At 45.2% G+C, this 13,470-nt stretch overlaps 1 protein-coding gene across 1 annotated transcript in view; it reads right to left on the bottom strand.

Annotated features, from left to right (window-relative positions):
* The window catches only part of P4ha3 (prolyl 4-hydroxylase subunit alpha 3), a 33,178-nt gene extending 23,782 nt beyond the window's left edge, over positions 1–9,396 (bottom strand). The window contains exons 1-3 of the mRNA XM_028770610.1: positions 9,086–9,396; positions 2,613–2,755; positions 1,348–1,571 (exon numbers count right to left, since the gene is read on the bottom strand). Of these exons, the coding sequence (XP_028626443.1) occupies positions 1,348–1,571; positions 2,613–2,755; positions 9,086–9,396 (678 nt within the window). The remainder of the gene's footprint in view (positions 1–1,347; positions 1,572–2,612; positions 2,756–9,085) is intronic.
* Between the last annotated feature and the right edge of the window lie 4,074 nt (positions 9,397–13,470).

The following is a 13,470-nucleotide window of genomic DNA, read 5'->3' on the forward strand; positions in this document are numbered from 1 at the left end:
ATAGATAGATAGATAGATAGATAGATAGATAGATAGATAGATAGATAAGGCTGCTTTTGATGTTGTCCTAGGTACCACCTTTACATTTGAAATGCATTATCTTTCAAATAAACACAGATAAATTTGAAATGCATTGCCTTTCAAATAAATAAAGCTTTGCAGCAAGACTTTCAGGAAGCTAGTTTACTAAATTTTCAGAATATGAGTTGTGGTTTTCAATACATGGCCAAGAGGTTCCATCAATGAGCATTTACTGGTACCGTGCACCCAACTACTTGAACTAGCCATGCACATGACAGGACTCTTGTTCTTCTCAAGACTGCAGAGAGAAAAGCAGTAAACAGACAGCCTTCCTCTGTGTAGCTCTAGGAGACTGATTCCCCAAGCCTGGAGCTAGGACCCATGAAGTACATTGTTAGATCGGTTAATGAACATTGGGTAGGGGTAGACAGGAAAAAAAAACAGTAACACTTTCCTGCAGTAAGCATCTTCTAAAGGAAAAAAAATACCACATGCCTTTGAAGGTAAGGCTGGCAAAGAGTATATTATAAAACAACTCAGTACGAGCAAAGATCAGCTAAAGACACCTATGGAGATTCCTGAGGTCTGTTTCTTCAAGTAACATCAAGGTGCACAGCCTTGGTTGTTTTACACTAACTTTACTGAATAGTTCTAAGTACTTAGGGAACATGACAAAGGATTCCAGAGCATCTCAGTAGGCCCTTTCTGTGCTCTTACCTTCACATCACCATCTGGAACCTTCTCTTCACCCTTCCCTCTGCTTTCCACCCATGGTTCATATACTGACAGGGTTGATAGAGTTTTGAAAAACAATGATGATTTTTGCCTAGTCTGTGTCTATCAGCCTGGCGTGTAAAATTGAACCATTTTGTGTGCAAGAGATGTATCTCAGTTGGTCAAGTGCTTGGCTAGCATGCATGAGACTCTGGGTTTGGTTTCCAGCACTGTAGAAACTAGGCATGGTGTAATCCCAACACTGGAGAGGTAGAGGCAGGAAACCCCTGGCAAGTTTAACACCAGCATGGGATACACAGTACCCTGCTGTAAAGAAGAGAAGAGGAGAGGAGAGGAGAGGAGAGGAGAGGAGAGGAGAGAAGAGAGAAGCTATTCATTCTCTCGTGCCCTAAGTATATGATGACCTCATGTCCCTGTGGGAAGAGCATGGGAAGCTAAAAGATGGGGTTCAACTTTGCTTCTCTTACTTTGATTACACAGTCTTAGTGGTCTACCCTGGCATTACCTCATGTATGGGAATACATAGACAGCTGAGATACAGTTCATCCACAAGAAGGTAGAATTGAGCAGTTGGCCCTCTTTGCATGTCACCTTGCCAACTTGGAAGCAGTCATCCGCTGTGAGAGAGAAGAGCTGCCTGGGACTGTACAGGTCAGTGATGGAGGAGCCTGTGACCCTCTGGAAGACGCCTCGGGCCAAGCCCTTCACGTTGAGCATGTACACATCCTGCAGCCGCATCAGGGCCCTTGCTGCTCCCTCGAGGTCCTCAAAGGCAGGAAGGTCTTGCTCTACCTTCTCATAACCATCCTTCAGAGCTGTAAAAGTAGAAAGACTATGACCCCGCCTCCAAACACAGGAAATGGGCATTTATTCCACGTGAGACCTGACTACCTACTCAAAGTGCCCCCAGTACCAAGTTCAGTTCCTGGAGCACAGTGGATTCTTTTTGTAAAAGATTCTATGTGTTTATGCATGTGTGTATACATGTGTGTATACATGTGTGTATACATGTGTGTGCATGTGCATGTATACATGTGCATGCATGAGTATGTATATGTACATTTGCGTGCCTGAGTGTGTGTGCAAGTGCGTGTGCATATGCATGTGTGTGTGTGTGCAGGTAACCTCAGAGGCCACAAAGAACAGCACATGGGATATCCTGGAGCTGGAGTTCCAAGCAGTTGTGAGCTGTTGGGATGCAGGCATTGGTATCTGAATTGAGTCTTCTTGGGAGAGCAGCAAGTGCTCTTAACCACTGAGGCATCTCTCCAGCCCTCCAGAGTAGATTCTTAATATGACTATTAGAATGAAGGACATTCTGAACAAGGGCGTGGAGGAGGTCAAAAGAAATAAGGTGCACAGCTCGGTCGTACTGCTTGACCCTGTGTCTCTATAATCTTTCCCTTTAGTGAGAGGCAACTCATTTTCTTCTTAACTGCCCCAAACTAACCAACTTCTTACAGTGCAAGGTGGAATGAATTAGGAAAGTGATTTTTTTACAGGTCACATTACATTAATCTAACTTTCAAGTTTAAAAACTTGAAAGAGAAACTACTAGAAAGCCATGACATTCTGCACATACATAAATACATAAGTACACATATTTAACTGGGCAGATGTGCACTTCTTCAGTTGATTGTAGTGAAGATCAAGTGAGGTAATAGATGTGAAGGTGTCTCGTTATCTAAAATCATAAACCTATCAGCAAGGGACTAACTATTGACTTAAAAGGGTGTAGGAGTTCAGGTGGTTTCTGTCCGCTCTGCTAATCCTCACTGTAACTCAACAGTCTCTCTCCTTACCACTGAGGCAGGAGCTAGAAGCTTCCCCCTGTATTTCACAGCCCTCCTCGTTACCTCGGATGTTCTCAGCGGCCTCCAGACTGTGTACCACATTCCTCCAGTCAGACTGCAGACGTTTGATGAGAGTGAAGGCAAGAAGAGGATTCACTACAGGGATCTTCAAGTCCTCGTGCAAAGAAAGTACCTTGTCATAGAATCTGAAGGAAATGAGAAAGGATTAGCTCACCTAGACACAACTGTTATACCTCAGGGAGGCTGCTGTGCTGAGAACAGCTAGAACTAAGAGCTGGTTACGGCAGTACCTGCCTGTAGCCCTTACTCCTTTAGGAAAGAGGTGGTGGTGTAAAAACTGAAGTGTTGAACCTCTTGAAACTCAGTTAAATAGTTCAAAAAGGCAGGGAGGAATAAAAACCTTGGAAACTATAAACATCACATAAGTGGGTCTGTTCATTTATTCACTGGAAGAGTCTGTGCAGACGGTTTAATCACAGTATGTCTGGCACTATACTAAATGTTAGAGATGCAGAGGTAAGGCGTGCTCCAGCTCAAAGACTTTATAGACACAAAGCTCTGTTCTTCCGTTATCACTCTAGACCCCAAACTTAGTGTCTGAAGGAGCTCAGAAGCATTTTGGAACAAATAACAACCGATGTGAGGCAGGCTAAGAGAGCGTGGGGCATAGAAAACTATGGTGGGTAGAAGAGGGGCAGCCGGCCTGCTTCTTGAAGGATCTTTTTAAACGTTTTAATGACTGCTACCTACTAGATCCTTACCATGTACTGGGCATTCTATTTTTTATTTTATGTACATGGGTGTTTTGCCTTCCTGTGTATCTATGTATCACATGTGTGCAGTGCTGGTAGAGGCCAGAAGAGGCCACTGGATCCTCCAGAACTGGACTTGTACATGACTGTGAGCCATGTGGGTGCCAGGAACCAAACCTGGGTCCTCAGGAAAGCAGCAAGTGCTATTAATTACAGAGTCATTTCTCCAGCCCATATAATGAAGATTTATTTTGACCTATTTGCAGTGGAGGAAACCAAAATGAGGCTGTACTGTTAGAAAATAGCAAAGCCAGCACTGACACCAAAGCCACTCCATTTAGAAGCCTGGGTTCTGGGTTGATTTTGCCATGGTTTCCATGAAAATGAACAAGGAAGGGGAGGGAAGAAGAGTGGGCTTTGAGCTAATGGGAACCAATGTGCACAAAGATGGAAACATTTGACGTATAGCTACTTATTCAGTGACTGAATATATAAGCATCACTTCTGAGATGACTGACTCTATGCTGGGTCCTGGGATACAAAGGAAAGATGAAGCCCACTGTACACTGAGTTCATGGACCAAGCTGGGCAGTGGTGGTGCACTTTTAATCCCAGCATCTGGAAGCAGAGGCAGCTGGATTCCTGGGTTCGAGGCCAGCCTGGTGTATGGAGTAAGTTCCAGGACAGCCAGGGCTACACAAAGAACCTCTGTCTTGAACCCTTCAAGCAGAGGCAGCTGGATTCCTGGGTTCGAGGCCAGCCTGGTGTATGGAGTAAGTTCCAGGACAGCCAGGGCTACACAAAGAACCTCTGTCTTGAATTCTTTAAGCCCCTCCACCACCAACAACAACAAAAAAATCCATGGTCTAAAGAATTTGTTCTTATCACTTTGTACCTTCAAGGCAACTTATTAAAGAAAGTATTCAGTTGGCCTTATAGTTTCAGAGGGTTAGAGTTCATAATAGCAGAGCAATGGTATGGCATGGCGGAACAACAGCTGAGAGCTCACACCTTGATCCACAAGCATGAGGCAGAAAGAACACACTGGGAATAGTGAGACATTTTTGAAACCTTAAAGCTTGCCCCCAGTGACACATCTCCTCAAACAAGGCCACACCCCCAATCCTTCCCAAATAGTTCCACCATCTAGGGACATCTTCACATCTACGAACCTATGAGGGCTATTTTCATTCAGATCACCACAGTATCTAAGTTCAATACTCTTTTGTGTGGATGTGTATGCTCCTGGGGATTTAACCTAGGACTCTGTGCAGGAGGCAAGTACTTTAGCCCCGTATTACATCATTAAGTCTCTTTTAATTTTGAGATAGGGCATCACTAATTTTCCCAGGATGACCTTGAACTCATTTGGTAGCTCATGCAGGCCTTGAACCTCCTGACTTCGCCTCCCAAGTTAAAGGCCTGTAATAATCAGACCCAGCTCCAACACATGTCTCTATGAAATAATGATTGGAATAAACTCTTCTAAACGCTAGGAGCCAAACCTTGCATAAGACAGTGAAGCTGATCCCAGGGACTCACGGTCCAGTGGGTGAGCAAGACACAGTTATGTTGGAGATGCAGCACTAGACTAAATGGTAAGACCTAGAAGACAGCAAGGGGTGGCTAATTTGGCCAGGGCAAGTGAGAGTGGAATTCCTAGGACTTGTTTACATGAATGAATTTGTGAGAGGATGGGGAAGGAAGATTCAGAAATGGAAGTAACTGAGACAGAGAGATCAAGGAAGAGGTCACTTCAGCATGTCAACATGAGACAAGAAGAGTGTAAGCCGCCATAGTGACTCTAGGGAAGAGAAGGGGGTGGGTTCAAGGGAGCAGTCTAGGAACCAGTTCAGAAACTGGAAGTAATCATAGCAGGAACGGAGAGGGAGGCTGTCCAGCTCGCTTCCAGTCTTCCAATGCCGTGACATGAGCAGGAAAGGCTGGACATGGTGGATCTAATGAATTTCTTCCTGAGTGTTCTGCAAATATTCATATAGGCAAAAGATGCTGCTTCCTGTCCTGCTATACTCTGCTTACTCCATGTCTAACCCAGCGATGGAATTTATCTGATTGAAATCTATTGATCACGTTGAACACGACAGGTTACAGGTATCTCTTACCCTCTGAGACAGTAGTCCTCAACCTGTGGGCTGTGATCTTTTTGAGGGTCAAACGATCCTTCCACAGGGGTTCTCTAAGACCACTGGATATTCATATTATGATTCCTAACAGTAGCAAAATTACAGTTATGAAGTAGCAACAAAATAATTCTATGTTCGGGGTCAGCACAGCATGAGGAACTGCGTTAAAGGATTAGGAAGGTTGAGAGCCGCTGCTCTAAGACCTTCATCTCCTTGTCCAAAAATTAATGTCAAAATCAATATACCAACAGTAATATTGGAAGTGGACTGTGTGAATGAGCACGGGAGCTCACGAGTCTTTCGAGGAAGCGACGGCCTTGCGGCTGAAATGGTGTGAGACAGAGGAATGGAGGGAGAGATGCAGTGTAATTTGAGGATTTCTAAAGAGCGAGCCTCTCAACTGAGTAAGGAAGCCGGCAATAGAGAGAGACTTGTGCCAAAGCTTCCAGGTAGTCAAATGTTCAACCAAAACTAAGGAACAAGAATCTCGTCCTGGGTGACCCACGCAGGACACAGAAGCCTGGCAAGTCCCATGGTGTCTCTGATCACAAAGACCAAGCTGCTGGTGAGTTGTTCCTCTGGGGTTTTAAATCCAAACCAGTCTGTGCAGAGCGGAGAGCAGTTTACTGCCCGTTATTTCCTGCTTGGGCTCCATATGGAACCACTTAGTGAACTGCTAGACAGAAAAAAAAGTCCAAGCATGGGCCCAAGCCAAGCCCAGCTTAAAAAGTGAAGTGTCCAGGAACAATTGAGGCTGAGAGCAGTGATTTTTACAAGGCAGTTGGACAGGGAGGAGCGGGAAGGAGCCCTGAGGCTAATTCTGACCCAGCTACCAACCAGCTCTGCTCTGTGAGGTGAAAGGCTGATCCACGCTACACCTCTTTGGGTTCTTTCATTTTCCACTCTGGTTCTTCCCATCACCTTTCCCACAGTGGAAACAACAGACCCTTCCTAGGTTAAGGACAAATGTTTAAAGGCATCTGAACAAGGAGAGGCACACAGGGAAAGCACTGAGGTACAGCAGTGAGTGTCACCCCAAGTCAATCAGCAAACTAAAAGCTCTGTCTACACCCGTCTCCCTTGCATTAAACCACTTTGCATCAGACCAGGGGTTTGCTCTTTACTGCAGCACATTAAGCAATACAGTGTTCAAATATGACTATTTTTTCCCTTTCACACAGGAAAGAAAGGGGAGAAATCTATAGACTGATATCCGAGGCTGCCTAGGAATGCAAACTTGGCTGTATGCCCAGCGTCTGAGCAAACAGCTCCTTTCCAGAGACTGAGTTACGGGACCCTGAAGGCAAACCTCAGGCTTTCCTAAATGGCTTTTTGCTTTAACAAATGCTGCCGAGAGTGGAAAATCAGATCCTTTCTTTCAAGAATCTGCCCATAAAATTTGCAACCCAATCCCTGCAATAAGCTTCCCGGGTAGGTTACTCAACCACAAGACATGGGCCATGTCAATTTGATGTGTTTCTCCTTTGAAATTGAGACATGGCTTTGCCATCATTCAGCTGAGACGTTCTGAATGCTTCATTCTGAGCCCAGAAATCATTCCACTCTTTCACTCTTTCTATTTCTTAAACGGCACCAACAAAATAAACAAGAGATGGCCTATGCCCCCATGCAGACGGTGTGCAATGCTGGCACGCAGTGATGGGGCCGCTAACTAGCACACTTTCTACCCTTTAGAGGGTTCGAGGAGCTTCAACAGCCACAGACACATCATTTCCTGATTTAGAAACTCAAAGAATATAAAACGAGGGCCTTAGGACTATCATTCCAACTTACATAAAATCACAAGATTGAGACTATAGAAAAGTGAGCCGAAACTGCCCAAATTCTCATTTTTAGAAAGCTAACACTCCACTCAGGCTTTAGAGCATGACCGGAGAACAGAATCGCAGCCTCTAGAACACCAGATTGAGCTTGATGAGATTAAATGTTCATAATCATCTGAGAAAAGAATCTAGGATTTTAAAAATTCCTTTTTTAATCTTTTAGAATCCCAACTAGTGCTTACAGCTGGCAGGGTTAATACTTAGTCACTGAGCAGCGGTGGTGGGCTCTTGTGTTGTCTGATTCACAGCAGCCTTCCGGCCTTAGCCTCCCCGCCGTGGGAGTCTACTTGATCAGCCAGCCTTGAAGAGTCATAAGGAGTTAATATTTTCTCAGCAACTTACTACATGCTAAGCTCAATGATTGATAACTTTCCCTGGGACACAATTGTTCCAAGATAACCATTAAAGCATCGTTGTATAGATTAGGAAAGTAAAACTGAAAGATATAAAGTACTCAGAGCCGAGAATTCAGAGGTCTGCTGAGCTCCCGACTCTAGACTATGAGCCACTCTGCACCCACAGTGTCCCACACACTTTCCCCCTGCATTAGCTTTCTCCTCCTCCTCTTCTTCCTCCTCTTCCTCTTCTTCCTTCTCCTCCTTTTAAGTATAGACAGGAATCTTTTATTAGCTTTTCCTAAACTTGTCTTCTGCTTACAGACTGTTTTTCTTAGTGCAAGAATGTGACCTGCCGTTTTTTAACAAACCAATTTGATACTGCAACTCAGACAAACGCTTGCCCAAATACAAGTCATCAGTTGCCACCGATGGCTATTTGAAGAGCAAACTGCAGGGTTAAGCCAACTCTTACGAAACTGGCCGTGCTTCATGACCGTTTCTTATAAACACTTGTGTGAGTGGAGAAGAGAGAGTTGGCATGGGGATGAATCTGAAGCTTAAAGTTAAAGCTAGAAACGAAACGATCTGCGTGTGCTCTGTCTAGAAAAGTCTGTAAGACCGACTGGAGTTATGTGGAACAACTGTGTCTTACGGTCCGTGGGCTTCTGAGTGTCCGAGGCAAAGAAGGCACAGAGCATGTTGGTATCATATGCAAACACCCCCTTTTCATCTTAGACACCGATTGGTGCCCTAAGTCCCACGCTTTACAACAGTTTACCTTCCAGGATCTAACACTACTTCGACGACTGCATAGAAAATAACGTCGGCTGTGCGTTTGCTCATGCTACCCTCAGTATTACCCAGAGCGAAATAGCTTTTCACAGTGTTTTCTTGGAGTCATTTTCACATACATACAACCTCTCAGCTACTACTTACATTCAGAGAGCTTTTACCTGTGAAAGAGAAATAAGAGCTGTAATGGCCACCGCACCCTCTACTGTGTCAGCAGTAACTTGACAAGAAGCCCGAGGTCACTCGCTGCTTGCCACAGCATTTGTGAGAGTCAACTGGATTCTAGAATCTCCATGCTACCTCCACTTTTACACAGAGTACCAACTTGGATGTGTGAAGGTGGATGGTGGGGTGTTGCACCCCGGTGTGTGTGCGCGTGTGTGTGTGTGTGTGTGTGTGTGTGTGTGTGAGAGAGAGAGAGAGAGAGAGAGAGAGAGAGACAGAGACAGAGAGAGACAGAGAGAGACAGAGAGAGACAGAGAGAGAGAGAGAGAGAGGGAGGGAGGGCATGACACAGAACTTCTCATTCCTCTTCAAAGTGTCTCAGGGTCCCCACCCCATGACAGTTGGGTCTGGAAGGCACACTGGGCCTCAGCTACTCCTCGCCCTGCGCTGCTGAGCGTCCCCTCAGGGCGACGCCCTCACCTGGTCAGGTCGCGCAGCCGCGCCTCCTCGCCGCGCAGGTAGCGCCTCAGTGTCCCCAGCAGCCTGCGCTCGGGCGCCAGGGCGCGCGCCACGCTGGTCAGCGCGGAGAACGTGTCCTCCCGCCCGGTGGCCGCCGCGGGGTCTCCGGCCCCGAGCGCCAGCAGCGCCAGCAGCGCCGCCAGCCGCGCCCCTGGGCCCATCGCGGGGTCGCGCGTCCCTCCGCGCTCCCGCTCGGCGCCGCCCCGGCCCGCCCGCTCCCGCCCGCTGCTGCCTCGCCCGCCCTCGGCCTCCGGCCTCCGTCCCCTCAACATCAGTCACACCTCAGCGCCTGGCCAGCCACTAACTCCGCACTGATTCCACTGTGCCGGTCACACTTGGGGAAACTGAGGCAGAGCGGATAAGCAGCGACTTCTCGAGTTAGAGACGTGCTGTGCCATCAGCCAAATTCCTCGTGTGGGACAGGGGAGAAAAACAAAAACCTCTGGATTATGAGGGGAACTTCAAGGGGTGACAGATACAGCATGGTGACAGAAGCGCAGGTGGCAGGGGAGAGAGGAAAACTCTTCACATAGGACAGGACCTCAGGCAATCTTGAAAGATGGCTAGGACTTACAGAAGCTGAAACTCTGGGATCGAGTCACTACATAGTCACACAAAAGTATCATCGTTATTTTCTACTAGGCTGCTTGTTTCTTTCACCCCGATACCCCATTGCCCAGCAATGTTCATTCATTTACTCATTCATGTAAGTGTTCAGTAACATCTGTGCTACAGTAGGTGCAGTTGCAGCCTGCTGCTCATAAAGGGAAATGGAAATGCAAACCACCATAAAAGCAGGTCGTGGGCAATCACAGGCTGTGCAGTGGGTAAGGACCTGAAGCGGACCCCCTCCTGGCATGCTCTGATGGAGAGAGGGCTTCACAGAGCCAATGTGTGTAGTTCTAACGGGATCTTGATTTTAGGCCTTCCTGGATTATCCTGGTGGGCTCAGTGTAATTGCCAAGGTCCTTTTAAAAGGGCAAAGAAAGACAACAGCAGACAATAACAGCAAAGGCTTGATGCTGCTGCCTTGCAACTTTGAAAGTGGAGAAACGGTCTGTGAGAAACCGACGGTAGGCAGTTTCTAGAAGGTTGAGACGGCTGGAGGACAGATCTTTCCTAGTCTGCAGGAAGAATAGATATCCGCTGGCACCTTAATTTTAGCTCAGTGGCACCTACTTGTTACGGTTTGAATTTGAAATGCAACCCACAGGTTCATCCTCTTGAATACTTGGTAAAAAGCCAGCTATGGAGCTTTGGGGAAGTAGGCCTTACACACTCCACCAGGGTTCACTAACAGTCCACTTCTGGCCAGAGCCATCAGGTTTCTGTCTGCTGGGTAATGTGCACACCAGCCACATATTCTAGCCACCACCATGGAGCAGGGCCTGCCACCACACCTTCCTCTTCATGATGGACCCCATGAGCCAAAGAAATCTTTTCTCCCTTACATTGTGTCTATCAGATATTTGGTCACAGTGGTGAGAAAGTCTAATACATTGTTTCAGACTTCTGAATTCTGAGGCAGTAGGATAACAAATCTGAATGATTATAAGCCCCGGGGTTTGTGATAACTTGTCTAAGCAATAGGGAACTTGGACAGCTGAGATGGCCAGCAGCTAAGCGTGCATATGCACTGCTCTTACTGAAGGGCTGAGCTGAGTTTCCCGCACCCACATCCAGGTCAGGTGGCTCACAGTCACCTGTAACCAGCTCCAAGGCATCCAACTAAGATGACTGTGTGGTTTTGTTTCTTACTTTGATGTGGTGTGTTACATAAATTGACTATTGTATGCTATGCCAACCTCGAATGCCCAGCGTAAATCCTCTTAGGTCACAATGCACATTTATGTTAACATGTTGCTGGATTCTGTTTGCTGATATTTTGTTGTAACATTTACCAGTTGCCTTTTCTGTTATGTTTTTATATATTTATTATAAGAACATGGAAGCTGGGCAGTGGTGGCGCACGCCTTTAATCCCAGCACTTGGGAGGCAGAGGCAGGCAGATTTCTGAGTTCAAGGCCAGCCTGGTCTACAGAGTGAGTTCCAGGACAGCCAGGGTTACACAAAGAAACCCTGTCTCAAAAACCAAACAAAAAACAAAAAACAAAAAAACACAAACAAACATGGTTATATATTTATTATAAGAGAAGTTAGCGTACAGTTTTCTTGAATTATTTTTGTCTGGTCTTCATATCAATGTAAAATTAGTTTCAGAGATCACAGTGGGAAGTGTTCCCTCCTTTCCTACAGTTTAGAAGAATCTGGAAAGGATTGAAATTTGTTCTTCTTTGAGTAGCTTGAAGAATTCACGATTGAAGTCAGTTAATCCTAAACTTTCTTTTGGGAAATGTTTTGGTCCTTGATTCATTCCCCATGGCAACTGCTTTTGGTTGCATGGCAATTCTCTCAATGTTCTTCCCTTTAGGATTGCTTTATTACTGAAGTCTTTCTCATTGCCTATAAAATTTCATGTTCACATTGCTTTTCTTTCGGCATCTGAACATTCTGTCCTCTGTGGAAAACGCCCAGCTCTTCAGTCAGTTTTGTATTGTTCATTCTAGCTGGCTTCAAAGGGTTTTCTTTGTCATATTGTCTTTGCTTTTATCTTTCAGCAATTTAATGGCTAGGCATCAAACTCTTTGAGTTTGTCCTGTTTAGAGGTCACTTCAATGTTGTGCCTTTTATCAAATTTGGGAACTGGTCCTACATTATTTTTTTTCCCTGAATTGTCTTGAATTTCTTGAATACATGAATTTGGTATTTCCTATCAGGTTTCTGAGGTTCAGATTTTTTTTAAAGAGATTTTTCTCTCATTCACATTACATACTTTCTGTGAATCTGTGTTTAAATATGCCAGCTCCTCTGTCATCTCGATTCTGCAATCAGTCCTATCGTTTCTATTTGGTTTCCTCTTTTCTTTGTCTTTCTCATCTTTCTCTTTATTTCAAGCATGCTCACTCGGGCTTCCTAGAACATCTTCTAACATTGTTTTCAACAACTTCAACACTTGTGTTTTGTCTTCATCAACATTTACTGGTTGCCTTTTCTATTATGTTTTTCTCTTTTATTTCCTTTTTATGCTAATTGGGATTTTCTTTACTCTTTGTATGCTAAGAATTCTTGGACTGAACACTAGACAGTTGGAGTTTTTTGTCCTACATGTCTGGCTCTTCTTTACTCTCTCTGGCACGCCATTGTTCCAGGTGGACTCGGGTCTCATGTGACTTCCCTCTGTGGCCACACCGGCAATGCTACTTCAGCTGCAGCGACATTCAGATGCATCCAAGTTGTGCACACAATTGGGCAGTTTGGGATATGGACAGTGGTGTACTGTGTCTCAGTACTCAAGCCTATGCCATGGTCTTAAATATCAAATCCACAACCATACCGATTACCATTGGGCCCAGGAATGACAGAATTTCACCCCTGAGGCCTTCCCCACTGTGGCCTGACACTTGCCTTCCTTGTATCCCCTGACCTCACTCTGATTCTCTGGCAGGAAACCTGGGGTTTCAGTTAACCCACTCTGCCATTTGTCTAATACTCATGCATTTACTCTAGGTTTTTATAGCTGCACCCTGAGGGGAAGACAGGGTAAAATATACATTTCATCTTTCCTAAAAGAATGTCCTACAGCGTAGAAGTTCTTTTGAATTCCTTTATTAGGGAAGATGTTTTTGAATGTTCTTAGGTCTCAAGTTCCTTTTGGTGTTTAGCAAGCTGGTGTGGTTTCTTGTTTGGACTTTATGTTGTAAACCTAGTCTATCCCTATTTTTTGAAGGTCATAAAATGAAAAGTATTTCTAGCTTTTGGGAAATGTTACTTTTTTTTTTTAGAAAAATAAGTAAGAAGAAAAGGACTGAGGAAAATATCAATACTTTCAAGTAAGTGGGAAGGTAGGAAAATGGAGCAGCATCTTAAAAACAGCCATTCCTCTGAGCTCATCCTGTGCCCCTCCCTCCCTCCTTCCCTCCCTTCTTCTCTCCCTCCCTCCCTGTGTGCTGCCTTTGGTCTTGTCATTTCTGGCTCCTGCCACGCTCTTTCCTGACTCATGAGTAATTTCTGTCTACCTCCTTTTCATCCTTTTGAGTCATCTCCTTCGGGACATTTTGTTTGCAGGCTCAGTTAAAGTTCCCATATTTTCCATTAGAAACACACCCTATATTTTTCCATTAGAAGAATTTATCACTCTCATAGCTCTTGTTTTTTTTTGTTTTTTGTTTTTTTTTTTTTGTTTTTTTTTTGGTGGGAAATAGCTGTCTGTTGCCACTAGATCATAAGCTTTGGGCAGGGAGGACTGCCTAATGGAGTGTGCCTAACAATAATCAGCATGCACTCAA

This window comes from Grammomys surdaster, unplaced genomic scaffold, assembly GCF_004785775.1.
Source record: "Grammomys surdaster isolate TR1022 unplaced genomic scaffold, NIH_TR_1.0 203, whole genome shotgun sequence".
Taxonomy (NCBI): domain Eukaryota; kingdom Metazoa; phylum Chordata; class Mammalia; order Rodentia; family Muridae; genus Grammomys; species Grammomys surdaster.